Genomic DNA, 14,079 nt, shown 5'->3' on the forward strand with positions numbered 1-14,079 from the left:
AATCAGAAGCCATTTTAAAAAATGTGCAAAATTGTTTTAGAAGTTGTAAGTTTCCTACAATGGTAACAATGTCCAGATGAACTAAGAGCCATTGGTATAGGAAATTTTCTTCCACAGTATGTCTTTAGATTATTTAGTATCAAAGAAAGTTCCATTTCCTTTTTTTTTTAAAGATTTATTTATTTATTTATTTATTTCTCTCCTCTTGCCCCCCCCCCCCGGTTGTCTGTTCTCTGTGTCTATTTGCTGCATCTTCTTTGTCCGCTTCTGTTGCTGTCAGTGGCACGGGAATCTGTGTTTCTTTTTGTTGCGTCATCTTGTTGTGTCAGCTCTCCGTGTGTGCGGTACCATTCCTGGGCAGGCTGCACTCTTCTTCTTGCTGGGCGGTTCTCCTTATGGGGTGCACTCCTTGCGCGTGGAGCTCCCCTACGCGGGGACACCCCTGTGTGGCACCGCACTCCTTGCATGCATCAGCACTGCGCATGGACCAGCTCCATGCGGGTCAAGGAGGCCCAGGGTTTGAACCGTGGACCTCCCATGTGATAGACAGACGCCCTAACCACTGGGCCAAGTCTGCCGCCTCACTCCATTTCCATTTGATTTGCTGTGACTTTAAGAGCAATACAAGAATAAAGCTGCTTTTCTAATTCAAAAAAAAAAGAAACAGAGTGGGAAGCGGACTTGGCCCAGTGGTTAGGGCGTCTGTCTACCACATGGGAGGTCCGCGGTTCAAACCCTGGGCCTCCTTGACCCGCGTGGAGCTGGCCCATGCGCAGTGTTGATGTGCTCAAGGAGTGCCGTGCCACGCAGGGATGTCCCCCGTGGAGGGGAGCCCCACGCACAAGGAGTGCGCCCCATAAGGAGAGCCACCCAGCGCGAAAGAAAGTGCAGCCTGCCCAGGAATGGTGCTGTACACACGGAGAGCTGACACAACAAGATGATACAACAAGAAGAAACATAGATTCCTGTGCCGCTGATAACAACAGAAGTGGACAAAGAAGAAGACGCAGCAAATAGACACAGAGAACAGACAACGGGGGGGAGGGGGAAATAAATAAATAAATCTTTAAAAAGAAATAGAATAAGAAGAAAAAAGTGACAAAGAGAAGACTTAACACACACACAAAAACAACTAATTAAACCCCAGGGCTAGAATAATAAGATAATCAACAGAATAAACCCAACAAGATAAAATGATGATGAGACAGCAACAAAAACTACAGACCATACCAATGGCCCAATATAATGAACAAACTAAAAACCAGGAAGAGAAGTGGAATACCGAACAAGTAATTAAAGCTCTCAAAACATGTATCATGGACCAATTCAATGAAGTGAAGGAAGAGATTAAGCATATTAAGAAAATACTTGGGCGGCGGACTTGGCCCAGTGGTTAGGGCATCCGTCTACCACATGGGAGGTCCGTGGTTCAAGCCCCGGGCCTCCTTGACCCGTGTGGAGCTGGCTCATGTGCAGTGCTGATGTGCGCAAGGAGTGCCATGCCACGCAGGGGTGTCCCCCGTGTAGGGGAGCCCCACACACAAGGAGTGTGCCCCATAAGGAGAGCCACCCAGGGCGAAAGAAAGTGCAGCCTGCCCAGGAATGGTGCCGCACACACGGAGAGCTGACACAACAAGATGACACAACAAAAAGAAACACAGATTCCCGTGCTGCTGACAACAACAGAAGCAGACAAAGACGACACAGCAAATAGACACAGAGAGGGAAACGGACTTTGGCCCAGTGGTTAGGGCGTCCGTCTACCATATGGGAGGTCCGCGGTTCAAACCCCGGGCCTCCTCGACCTGTGTGGAGCTGGCCATGCGCAGTGCTGATGCGCGCAAGGAGTGCCGTGCCATGCAAGGGTGTCCCCCGCGTGGGGGAGCCCCCACGCGCAAGGAGTGCGCCCGTGAGGAAAGCTGCCCAGCGTGAAAAGAAAGTGCAGCCTGCCCAGGAATGGCGCCGCCCACACTTCCTGTGCCGCTGACGACAACAGAAGCGGACAAAGAAACAAAAGCAGACAAAGAAACAAGACGCAACAAATAGCCACCAAGAACAGACAACCAGGGGAGGGGGGGGAATTAAATAAATAAATAAATCTTTAAAAAAAAAAAAAATAGACACAGAGAACAGACAACCAGTGTGGGGGGGGGAAGGGGAGAGAAATAAATAAATCAATAAATCTTAAAAAAAAAAATACTTGGAGAGCATACAGAAGGAAAAAAAAAGAAAAGAAAAAGAGTAAGAACCAGTCAAATTTCAGATATTTGGGGAATCATTAATTCATACACTTATTCAGAAAGTATTTATTGAATAATTGTTATACACCAGACACTGTTCTAGATGCAGAGATAAAACAGTGAGTGAAAGAAATATATATTCATGTCCCCATGAAGCTTTATTCTCATTGGGGAAGACAGACAACAAATAATAAATGCAAAGTGTAAGTAAATTATATCATATATTTGATGGTTATAAATGCTAAGAAAAAAAGATATGGGCAGAGTAGAGAAGATCAGGAGCATCAGGTGAGCAATTTTATTTTATTTTATTTTATTTATTTTACTTTTTTAAGAAGGTATAGGGGATTGAACCCAGGACCTTGTATATGGGAAGCAGGTGCTCAGCCACTAAGCTAATCTGCTCCCCTGGGTGAGCAATTTTAAATGGGGCCCATTGAGAAGGCGGTGGTTGAGCAAAGAACTGAAGAAGGAAAGGGAATGAGCCATGCAGGTATTTGAGATACGAGCATTCCAGAAGAATGAAGTGCAAAGTGCAAAGGCCCTGAGATGAAAGCATGAATGACATGTTCAAGAAGCTGCCAGGAGGCCGGTAGAGAGTAAGAGGGAGAAAGAAGTAAGAAATGAGGTCCAAGGATGAAAAGTCAGTTCACAAAAGACCTTTTGACCCTGATAACCACACACACACAGATCACACCCACTATCACAATTCTCAACAGGGAGCATTTTGACAATATCTGGAGACATTTTGTTTGTTAGAACTGGAAGTAGAGGAGGAGTGCTTCTGGAATCTAGCAGGTGGAGGCCAGGAATCCCGCTAAGCAATCTACAGTGCAAGGAGCAGCCTGCACGACAAAGAACTATCCAGCCTAAAATGTTAATAGTGCTAACACTGAGAAATCCTGGATTAGACATATAATTGAAGAAGGCAAACCATCCCAAGGAACAGAGAGTGTCTGCAACTGCAAGCAAGATAGTTACATCCATCTGCCCCATGGGATCTAAGCCTCCTCTCAATTAGAAGCAGAGTGAGCATCACCATCCCCCAAAATTCTCAAGACTGGAGAATGAATAGTGGACTAAAATAGATTTATTATTATTCTATTAAAGACATTATTATTCCAGCAATGGAAGAACTTTTATCATTGAGGTAAAGGCAGTGGCCACCAGAGGTTCTGAGGGTAGTGAGAGGTAGCAGTAGGTGTAATATGGGAGCAATTTCATGACATTGGAATTGTCCTGCATGACATGGCAATGATGGATACAGGCCATTACCTATTTTGTCTTAACCTATAAAATCGTGCGGGACAGAGTATAAATTATAATGTAAACTGTAATCCACAGTTAGTAGCATGGGTTTATCGATTGAAACAAAAGTATCAAACTAATGAAGGATGTTAATGTGAGAAAGTGTGAGAGGTGGAGGGGCTGGGGCATATGGGAATTCTCTATATTTTTTATGTAACATTTCTATAATCTAAAGCTTCTTTAAAAATAAAATAATAGTAATTTTTTAAAAAGACAGCTGGAGCTCAAGAGGGAAGTAGAGCAGGAGACATAAATTTGGTAATCATCATCAAGTAGATGATGTTCAAAGCCTTGACACTATGGGGATCACCAAGGGAGAGAGTGAGTGTAGACAGAGGCGCTACCATGAAGAGCTCAGAGAGAGAGGCAGAACCAGCAAAAAAAGACTGAAAAACAAAAACAAAGAAGACGACAACAAAGACAAAAAAAAAAGGCAGAGAAGGGCACCAAAGAATGAGGATTGGTGAGGAGGGAGTAGAGGTTTGAAAAGAGGGAAGATGGTGAGATAAAGCCACCTAAGAGAGTGGGGGAGTAAATGAACAATGGGAGTCCATTCAGTGTCCATCTGAGAAGGATTTAAGAATCTAAAATGCGACCAGTCATTCAGGCACATGGATTCAGGTATAAAGTATACAGAGAGTTAGATTTAACCAGGGTTGTGGCTTAGCCAGACAAGCCAAGGGGACAAGGGACTTGAGGGTGTAAGCAGGGAGCAACTAAGATTGATGATAGAGTTTAAGCTTTGCGAGAAAGGAAGCAAAAACATCAGGGGGTTGAGAGGTAGTGAAAGATGGTAGAATTGATGGATTATAGGCTGAGGAGAATGGAAAAATTATTAGACTTGAGACACTAGAGGGAGTTGAGGTGGAAGGGCAGGGTGGGTGGTCAGAGACTGGGATACATGTTACTGAGATTATTGAGGGTTGAAATTACCGGTCTTGAAAAACATCTGAGGAGTGAGTGGCTGAGGTAGGGCGAGTTCAAGAAATAACGAAGTCAAGTTAGCAGAAGATCATCTATGTGTGTTTTGAAATTGACATGAGTAGTGGAGAGAGTTAACAGTGAGAGAAGGAAGCCAAAATCATTAAGAAATAAGGGGCAGTAACCAGGGGACAGAGTATGCCTGCAACCCTGGGGGAAAGGAGATCGTAAAACTGTAACTAGAGAGAGAGGGTCCTGTTTTTGTACATATATTCTACAATGAAAGTACATTATTTCTTTAATAAGAAAATAGTTATTGTAAAAATGAAGGTGCCACCTCAAATCCTTTTAGGAATTGGCCATATATAGATGAGTATATGTGTGTGTGTGTATTTATACCTAGACACACACACACATACATACATTCAAATATACTTATATACCTGATAAGATTCTTTCATATAGATTTCCCAGTTGAGTTACTTGCTTCAGCCTGAAGGTGTTAAAAATAAAAAAACTTTCCTACAAATAAAAAGCAGCACTACTGTGTTATAAAATGAGTATTCTATTAAAACTTACAGAATTTCAGAATGCTGTTCTATCCTAATAAGTAGCAATATCCACCTTAAATACAAATTATTATTTTACCGCATTCTGATATTAAAATACAAGAAATAAGTTATTTTATTAGTGAGTAAACAATGTTACACCAGAATATTTAAACACTTACTAATATATTATATACCTTGGAAGTAGAAAATTAGGAAAATGTTTAATCTTTCTAGTCTGGAATGCAATCTTTGTGGGGAGGTGGTGGAGGTTGGGTGAAAAGAAAAGAAATAGGAAAATATCCTTTTAGAAGGCTCTGTTAATCTCTCTAGGTAAGTCAAATTCCTTTCATTTTTTAAAGCTTTAAATTTTGCCTATTACCAACCTTCTACATTTTCTTCTTTAAAATGGTGGACTTTGGCCTAACCTCAGAGATCCCTAAACGCAAGAAGAGTTCAGGAACAAAAGAAAAGTCAATGATGGAGGAGAATAAGAAAGAATGACTTTGTATTTGAGGTAGCCAGAATGGTTTTACATGTAGCGCAATTACCTGATATCTAGCCATAATATTCTAAGTATAATTTAGTGTTTGTATTCCACTGAAGCAAACAGGATAAGATTTACCCGATGAACATATATGATTCTATTCTGCTTCAAAACTATAATTTGCAAAGCAGTATGAAGGGTCTACCTGGTTAGATCCAGCATGTGCTCATCTTGCTGAAAATTTCTTGCCCAGCCTAATTATCACAACACCTTGTTCTTAATTCAACCTCCAGTTGCAATCCATTTCATCTCAGGTTATCACAACAATATTCAGATGAGGTTGGGGAGACTGACACTTTTATTAGCTTCTTTATAAATTATAAGGCACAGAGAACTAAGACAAATGCCCACCGTCCCAAGTAACAAAGTCCAAGTCACAATTCTGTTCCTTGAATAGGTCATGCTCCTCTCACTTCCATGCCTTTGCCCCATCCTTGAAATGTCCTCCCTTGGGAGCATATAATAGACTGGAAAGACTGAATTTGGGCTCAGAAATCCTCAGTTGAAAGTACTGCCCCACTTATTTGTTAGCTATGTGCCTTGGAACAACTTACTTCGTCTCTAGTCACCTCAGTTTTCTCACAAGTAAAATGGAGATAAGAGTTGTTCCACTTATTTCAGAATGCTTGGAGGGAGCAACTAAGAGCATATATGTGGAAGCCCACAGCAAACTAGGAAGAGTCACAAAAATGCCAAGGTCCAATTGGACCTTTATTCAAGGTCCAATGTAAGGCTCCAGGGAGGCTTCCATCCTTCTAATTCAGTCTACATCAGACTCTTCCCCCTGGCATTCCTGGTTACCCTGTTTATCTCAGCACTTGGATACATTTCGTCTCACATTGTGATTTAAAGATTCCACCCCTCTACAGAGCCTATCATGGGCTATAAGCTTAAAAGTGCTCTACATGATCAACGTCATAAGGGGACTGGTGGAGGTGAGAATAGAATCTGACCCTCCTGGTACCACAGTGCTCATTTTGACAAGAAAATTTTTTTAACATTTCTCTATGATATATAGTTATATGCAGGTTCCAATAAGGATGCTCACTGAGGTAGAGTATCTTCTTTCAAAAGAAGAGAGAAAATCATATCAATTGCTGGAAATGATCAGAAGATAAGATCCCAGAGGTTCCCCAGGCTGGGAGACTCCAACCAAGAGTCAGCATCTCCCCACAATCAGAGAGCCAGAGGCAAAATTCCTCCCCATATACACAGGGCAAAATCTTCCTGGGCATATTTGCAAATCAGGCAGCCCTTGTTTGATCTCTATAGGAAATAAGACATTCTAAAGGTTTTCAGTTCCTCTTGGGGAAGTTATACTCTTATGTATATAGAATACTTTCCTCAGGGGCTCTTGGACCAATCTGTTAAAAGACCAATCTGTTAAAAGAGCTTCACCTAAAATAATAATAATAAAAAAAAAAGAGCTTTACCTGATCTTTGTAAACTAGTGTGCTGGGACTTGGCCGCGGTTTGTCTTTAAATGAGTAAGTGGTTGTTTGCTTCTTTACCAAGTCCAGGAAGTCAGGAGGCATGTACTGGGGAATATCATTAATTACTGGGTTGTTTCTTTGCACAAGAGGTGGTTTTTTCCTTCCTTCGTTTTTAAAATTGTAGGTTGCTATCACTGGATTTAATAGGGATTCTTCAATAAAAGTTTTCAGGTGGTAGGTTCCAGGTATAGGTGTATCCTGTGGAAAATTGACATCAGTTTTATTTTAAGATCATTGTGTAAACATATAACATCTCCTAAAGCACCATTCTTGGAAGAGTCTTTCCTAAGTAGCATTTCTCTTTGTTTCAAAGGTTAATGAAATTCTATCAAATATAATAAACAATATTTCAAGGAATCATGATTTCCTTTCTGCAGCAATTGCTGAATTATAGCAAATGGATTATGGCCATCGTTGAAGTTTAACTTTTTAAAAAGTAACTTTGGGGATATACTTAAACTTGCCATTCAACTTGACTATAAATTTCAGGTCTCTATTGAGACCACTAAGGATAACTTCTTGACTAAATAAAAGTTATCCTACTTCTGCTTAGTAGTTACATGTTTCTTTCTAGTCCTCAAGTGGGAAGCTAGAAGATAATGACATGAGACTGAGGATGAACTGGCAGAAAACACGATCAAGTTAGTCCAATAAGAGGTTTGGTACTTTCACATCACAACCACACAGTTACCGAATGAACAGACCTGAAAGTTTAGCCAGGGCTCGTTTCATGGCCATCTTTCCCCTGAGTACTTTGCTCAGTTATGCCACTAAAATTAGTTCGATTCCAGGAAGATTTTGATCCTCTGTTGTTGAAGGGTCTGACAGAAAATATGTCTGCAATATAGAAACCATGACTCTTGAGAGAGGGCTTCTGGGGCATTTTTCAGTGTGGGCCATCTTGATTTGATATACTCACCATGTTAACAATAGATATCAGAGGCCCCATTCCATCTAATTAAAACAACAACTGAAACCAAAACACCTTTCCAAAATGTATTCTTTTCTTCCTGGTGTAATCTCATGAAGATCATGAACTAGAATGACCTTAACTAGATATTCTTCAAAGGACTTTGATTCCTAGAGTTGTTTTACCTTTCCAAGCTTTTATTGCATTCAAAATTTAAAGCTAACTTTTCATTCACATGCTGACGCTAAAATTATGTCAAGTGAGGCCCATGTAGTTCTGAGCAATCACTGCTTTCTTAAAATGAAGTGTTACTGACTTAAAAGGTAAGACTGATGACCATATTAATGGAAATAGACATAATTTGAATAAGACTGAAATGTACATACTGTTAATGTTATTCTCCACCATCCTTCTCTTTCAAAAGATGATGTCTTCCGGATTGGTTTCTATTAACAAACACAAAATATACTTATTCATTTGAGAGGTGATCCCTTGATGTTAAACTATAATTTATAAAACATTTACTTGAAGAAAGTAATATTGCCACCAAATTGGTCAGCACATATTAAGATAAAAGCCACACAATGACAAATTTTGCCTGTAATATTTCCTTAAATTATGATTTTAAGTGTTTTTTAATTATCTAAATTCCCTTTGGTAAAATTAGAGTAATAAACATCCCCCCTCTCACAGATAAGTTATAAGGATATTAGATGTGACAAAATTTAATATGCTTAGGAAGAAAAGAGTTGTGTAAATCCTAACTTATATTGTTCCAATTATTTTAGATTTTATAGCTCAGATGTTGGGAGCTCAAGGTGAAAGTGTATGTCACCACATTAACATGATATTGGGATTTAAGTTCCTAGCAATATGGCCATTTCCTGGATTTGCATACTCTATCAAACAGGATACAGTTTTATTTCTCTAAACTGGTCGGGCTAGTGTCTGTGAAACCAGAGAGGCTGAATGATAAAGGTAGACAGACTTGAGCTTGAACCCCATGTTTGCTAGTTAAGTGCTGGGCACATTACTTAACCCTCATGAGCCTTGGCATTTGCACCCACAACCATTGCTCAATAAATGGTAGTTATTATTTTTAACATCTGTCAAGCTGAGATTATTTTGGTGCTCCTCAGTTTCCAAAGATGCTCTTGTCTTCTACAGTAAGTACTCTTAATACCTATTTATTATTCCGTATTTGTTTCAATCCCACTGTCAATAGTTGTTTAGTTCTTCCCTTTTGTACTATTTCTAAGTAAAACCATTAAGTGAGAGTTCTATTTTCCTTTCTAATGCTTTTGTTATTACTATGAAGTATGAGGTATCTCAAACAAAAATGCATTTTTAAAGAATAAACAACCTAATCAATTCTTTCTTCCTCTCTAGTAACTTAAATCCATTTTAATTAGGAGTACTTCTGTATTTGGTTTTACTATGAAATATGTGCATAACTCTAAAAAACATTGTTTCATAGACACTGCTAAGTCTGGATTTCTTCCTATACATTTCCTGTATTTATTAGATTCATATAGAATCTTCTCTGCTGCAAGTTTAGTTACAGAAATCGAACTTTCTTATGCAGGTGAGGGCAGGTCTCCCATAAACATTTCCACAGTGATTCCATCTTTACCTAGGAGTCTGAAAAATGAGGTGGGAAGGAGACAGAAGCAAAAGTGAGAACTCTAAAGGAAGATCAGGAGCAGCTGCGGTTTCGTTTTGCTAAAGCAGGTGACCTAAAAACCCCACCCATCTTCCATTGTACATTCACTTTAAAGGGAAAGCTAAAACAAAGAATCTCTCACCCAGATTTATTGAAATAGAAAGGGAGTTTCAACTATTTTACAAATACTTAAATAAGCGACTGGGAAAGGGAGAGAAAAAAAAAAGACAAAAGAAGGAAAAGCTCATTCTCTGGCAGAGGGAAAGGAAGGGAAATCTCATCATCTGACTAAAGTAGTTGTCCAGTAGTAGTGGAGAAGAAAGAAAAAACACAGAAAACAGAAGTCAGCGAGGAAGTGTAAGGGAGGCAGCAAGGAAAGAGGAAATAAAACGAAGTAAAGATCAAATAAAGATGAGGAAGAAAGGACGGGCGGGAGTGGAAGTGAGGGCAGGGAAAGAAAGGTAGGAAGAACGAGAAAACCAGGGGGGGAGCAAGTGCCAGGAACTGAAGTGGGAAAAAAGGCAGAGAGCCCAGCGAGGGGAACTGCGGTGGAGGCCCCAGAAGGGAAGGGCGGCAAGGGAAGAACCAGGATACCGAGGTTGTGAACAACGCATTGTTTTGCCGCATTTCTTGCCGGACTGCGGCGGTGGTGATGGCGATGGCTGGCTGGTCCATCGCGGCCTCTTCCCCCCGAGGAGCCCAGCGGCGGGCGGTTGCTAGGAGACGCCGCGGGCCGCGGGCACCCAGCCAGCAGTCGGGCCCGCCAGGCTTGTCTCCAGTGCTGGGGGTGGGGTGGGGGAGGGGACACGCGGAAATTTCGCGTAGGGGAAATCACACGCGACAGTCACGCACAGACGTGTTAAGAAAACCTAAAGGGGGCTCCGCGTGAAGGCAGGCGTGTAGAGGAGCTTGAGCGTACCCACAATCTCCATTAGTTCACTTCCCACATCACCCTGATCCTACACTCCTAGAGAGGCTAGGTGGAGAGAGTACGCTTGGCAAGTATACTTAGCTTTAAGGCAAAACTAGCTTTATAATCCACTGTTTGTTTCTAAATTCCTCCAGATGGAAATTCTGGGGGTGTTACTTCTCATCCGATTCAAGAAGTGGACTGCAGGCTGGACCTAGCGGGTTTCTCTAGGTTCCCACTCTGTACAGAACCTTTTCACCTTCAGTCTCTTGCCTGTAGCTTCTTAACCTATAAACATGCTCGCTTCAGAATTTCACATACCTTAATCTTGTTTAATACTCACAACACCATGAGGTAAGTATTAGTCCTATTTTAGGGACAGCTCAGTATAGTTGATTTTAGCATCACACAGAAGTGGCAGAGAAAGGATTCAAATCCAGGTCTGACTCCAGAGGCCCACTGCCGGCTACTCATAAAATTCCTGCTTCCTTTCACCAACTGCCAAATGACATAGACTAAATTCTTTCCTTATTTTTCTAAAACCATCTAAATCTGACATGTGCGCACATCTTTCAGTTAAAATTGCGCTTGATAAACTCACCAGTGATCCAATTGTTAAATCCAACGAGGATTTTCAGCTTCTAGCAAACTTGACCTCCATTTGTCATTGTATTGACTACTCTACTCCCTCATTCTTAAATCCATCCCTCCTTAACTACCAAGATTCAAATACTGGTTGCATTTGCCTTGTAACTTATTCTCCATGCTTGTTTCCTTATTTGTAAAATGGGGATTATAAATCGGCACTTTCATATGGAGTTATCATGATTTAGTTGAGTAAAATATTTGGAACCATTTCTGGCACTGTGCATTCAGTAAATATGGGTCATGATTATTACTTTTAATACAAAGCAAAATTTAAAAAAAAAATCCAACCTCTCTCTTCTCTCCATTAAGACCTCATATGCTCTGCATACCATTTTTCATACTGCTATTGTCTTCCCATATATTGCCCTTTCTGCTCGAAATGCTGTTACTGCCTGGCAAGCCTGAGAAGTCCTTTCAGACCTAACCATTCCTCTCCAAGGACCCAATGTCTATCTTTATTGTAGGACTCATTTTGCCAAGTCATTTCTCCCCTAATTTTAAACATGCCAAGGTTTGTTTTTAATTCTGAGCCCATTGGAGTCCAAAATATTTGAATGACTGACCAGTTTTTCCCTCTATTAATAGAACGAGACGATGGACTAAAAGAGTGCTTTTGAAAAGTTATGTGCATATAAAACACCCGGACATCTTATTAAAATGCAGATTCTGAGGCAGAGTCCAAGATTCTGCATTTCTCATAAGCTCCCAGGTTGATTCTGAGTGGCTCTTTGAATAGCGTTAAGACTAGAGGACTCCATTTAACTTCTCTTAAAATAGGACTCCAAATGCATTTATTAATAACATAGCCTTAAAAAAAAAAAAAGGCACAAGGTTTGAAATCAAGAACTGAAATTAGGCCAGGATGCAAGTAAAACAGTGTTTTCACAAAAGAATCAATCAAGTCCATCACCATGTCTCATTTCCTTATTTCAGCTGAGCCTGTAAAACTGGCTCAGCAGACTAGGGACTGGTACCCTAGAGACTAAAAGGATTATGATGAAAGGTACAGAGAAGTCCAGAAACCCATGCAAGGTGTGAAAGAGGTTACATCTAGATGATAAAATAGTTTAAGGATCTCAAAAAAAGAATTAACATGGGTTAATGATTTCAATAACTTTACCCTACATGCATGTTTTGGGTAAACTAAATAGTCCATTTAGAGAATATTATCAGGTATAGTATTAAAGAAGTTTTATGCTCAGGTAATTTAAAAATGGGGGAGGGACTTCTCTTTATGAGAAGACTGTACTAAGCAGAGCTCAACAGTGCCTCTGCTGTGCATCTGGACCTTTAAAAAATGTTTTCCCTCTTAAGAAATCTGGGGAAAACACATTATCCTGGGATCATCAACTGCAATAACTTAACTAGAATTCTCAAGAGCAAACATGCCACAGATGGTGTTGAGCAAAGAAATATCATGGCCCTAATATAAAACTTTATATAAAGGAAGTTTTGAAGGTGCTATTTCAAAATTATAGTCCTGGGCTCAAATACTATCAAGTTGTAGAAGTGGAACTGAGAATTGAACCCAGCTCAGTGAGAGCTCAATATGACTAGTTAGAATTTTGTCATTGCTCTGTAATTCAACTGAAATAATGCCTGTTGTGAATTTTGTGAAGATTAAAAATATAAAATCAATTCAAATGACACACAAGTGCCCCAAAATGTGTTTCCTCTTCCACCTTGTTACTCATCTTTTGACCTCAACAACTTAAAAAGTGAAACAAAGAGTCTCAGATACTTGTACACCAGTGTATAGCAGCATTATTCACAATTGCCAGAAGATGGAAACAACAAACGTTCCATCAACAAATTAATGGATATACAAAATGTGATCTATATTTTGTCCAGATTATTTGGCTGCAAGAATGAAGTTCTGAGATAGGCCGCAACATGGAGAACCCTGAAAACACTATGCTCAGTGAAATAAACAAGGCACCAAGGATGAACAATATTTTAATATTATTAAAAATAGTAAATTTGCAGATAGTAAATTAGAGGTTACAGGTAGGTGGGATGGGGAAAGGGGGATTTGGAAGAATAATTGAACACTTACTGAAAATGCCAAGGATTTTGCTAAGTGCTTTATCTGCATTATTTTACTGAATTTTTTAAAAAAGCCCTGACTTAGAAACCATTTGGATAAACTATACACATTTTACATGTAAGATAACTAGAGCTTGGGTAAGTCTGACCTCTTCAAGGTCACTCACAGAAATTATCTGAATACTGCTGCAATAAAACTTCAAAGCCCATGCTTATTTTAACAATCTGGAGATGTCTCAAAGGCCAGGAATAAGAAAATCTTCCATTGAATACCTTGTTCAACTTTCCTTTTTAATTAAACTCTAATCACAGCTAGTGAAGGAGACTGAGTAAAGTACACACCTAAAATCTTCGTTATTAGCCAACTGCCTATTATGTCATAATGTAATATTCTCCACTCCCCTTAGAATTATCAATGCCTGTAATTTCCCTTACCCTATCTAAAACAAATTTATCACTATTTTCCTTTGCTAACCATCCAGTTTTCTATTTTCTGGTAAAACTAATAGCAGTATAAAATAGTCAAAGGTGAGGCAGTAGTAGCCTATCAAATAATAAACTGCCCCCTGGGAAATTAAAAATCTTGTGGCTATAATAAGCAGGTAATTATACTCCATGTTTTAATCTTGGTTCGGATAGGCTATGGAATCTTTCATTAAGTATTTATATTAGTTTTAAAAAGCACAAAAAAACCATAAGCAACTTCTAAGTAGTTTAGATTTGCTAGCCTAAGGATTTTAAATGTTTCATTTAAACCTTTCGAAGTATCCTGATTGAAAAGCTGAGCACAACGCTGAATGATCCAAGAATTTATCTAGATTATACCAAGTAGAAACCAACATCAC

At 39.8% G+C, this 14,079-nt stretch overlaps 1 protein-coding gene across 2 annotated transcripts in view; it reads right to left on the reverse strand.

Annotated features, from left to right (window-relative positions):
- The window catches only part of STPG4 (sperm-tail PG-rich repeat containing 4), a 66,100-nt gene extending 55,772 nt beyond the window's left edge, over nucleotides 1–10,328 (reverse strand). For both annotated transcript variants that reach the window (XM_071208805.1, XM_004447342.2), the window contains exons 1-3: nucleotides 10,225–10,328; nucleotides 8,354–8,413; nucleotides 6,998–7,255 (exon numbers count right to left, since the gene is read on the reverse strand). In XM_071208805.1, the coding sequence (XP_071064906.1) occupies nucleotides 6,998–7,255; nucleotides 8,354–8,413; nucleotides 10,225–10,305 (399 nt within the window). In that variant the 5' untranslated portion in view covers nucleotides 10,306–10,328. The remainder of the gene's footprint in view (nucleotides 1–6,997; nucleotides 7,256–8,353; nucleotides 8,414–10,224) is intronic.
- Between the last annotated feature and the right edge of the window lie 3,751 nt (nucleotides 10,329–14,079).

Source organism: Dasypus novemcinctus, chromosome 17 (genome assembly GCF_030445035.2).
Source record: "Dasypus novemcinctus isolate mDasNov1 chromosome 17, mDasNov1.1.hap2, whole genome shotgun sequence".
Taxonomy (NCBI): domain Eukaryota; kingdom Metazoa; phylum Chordata; class Mammalia; order Cingulata; family Dasypodidae; genus Dasypus; species Dasypus novemcinctus.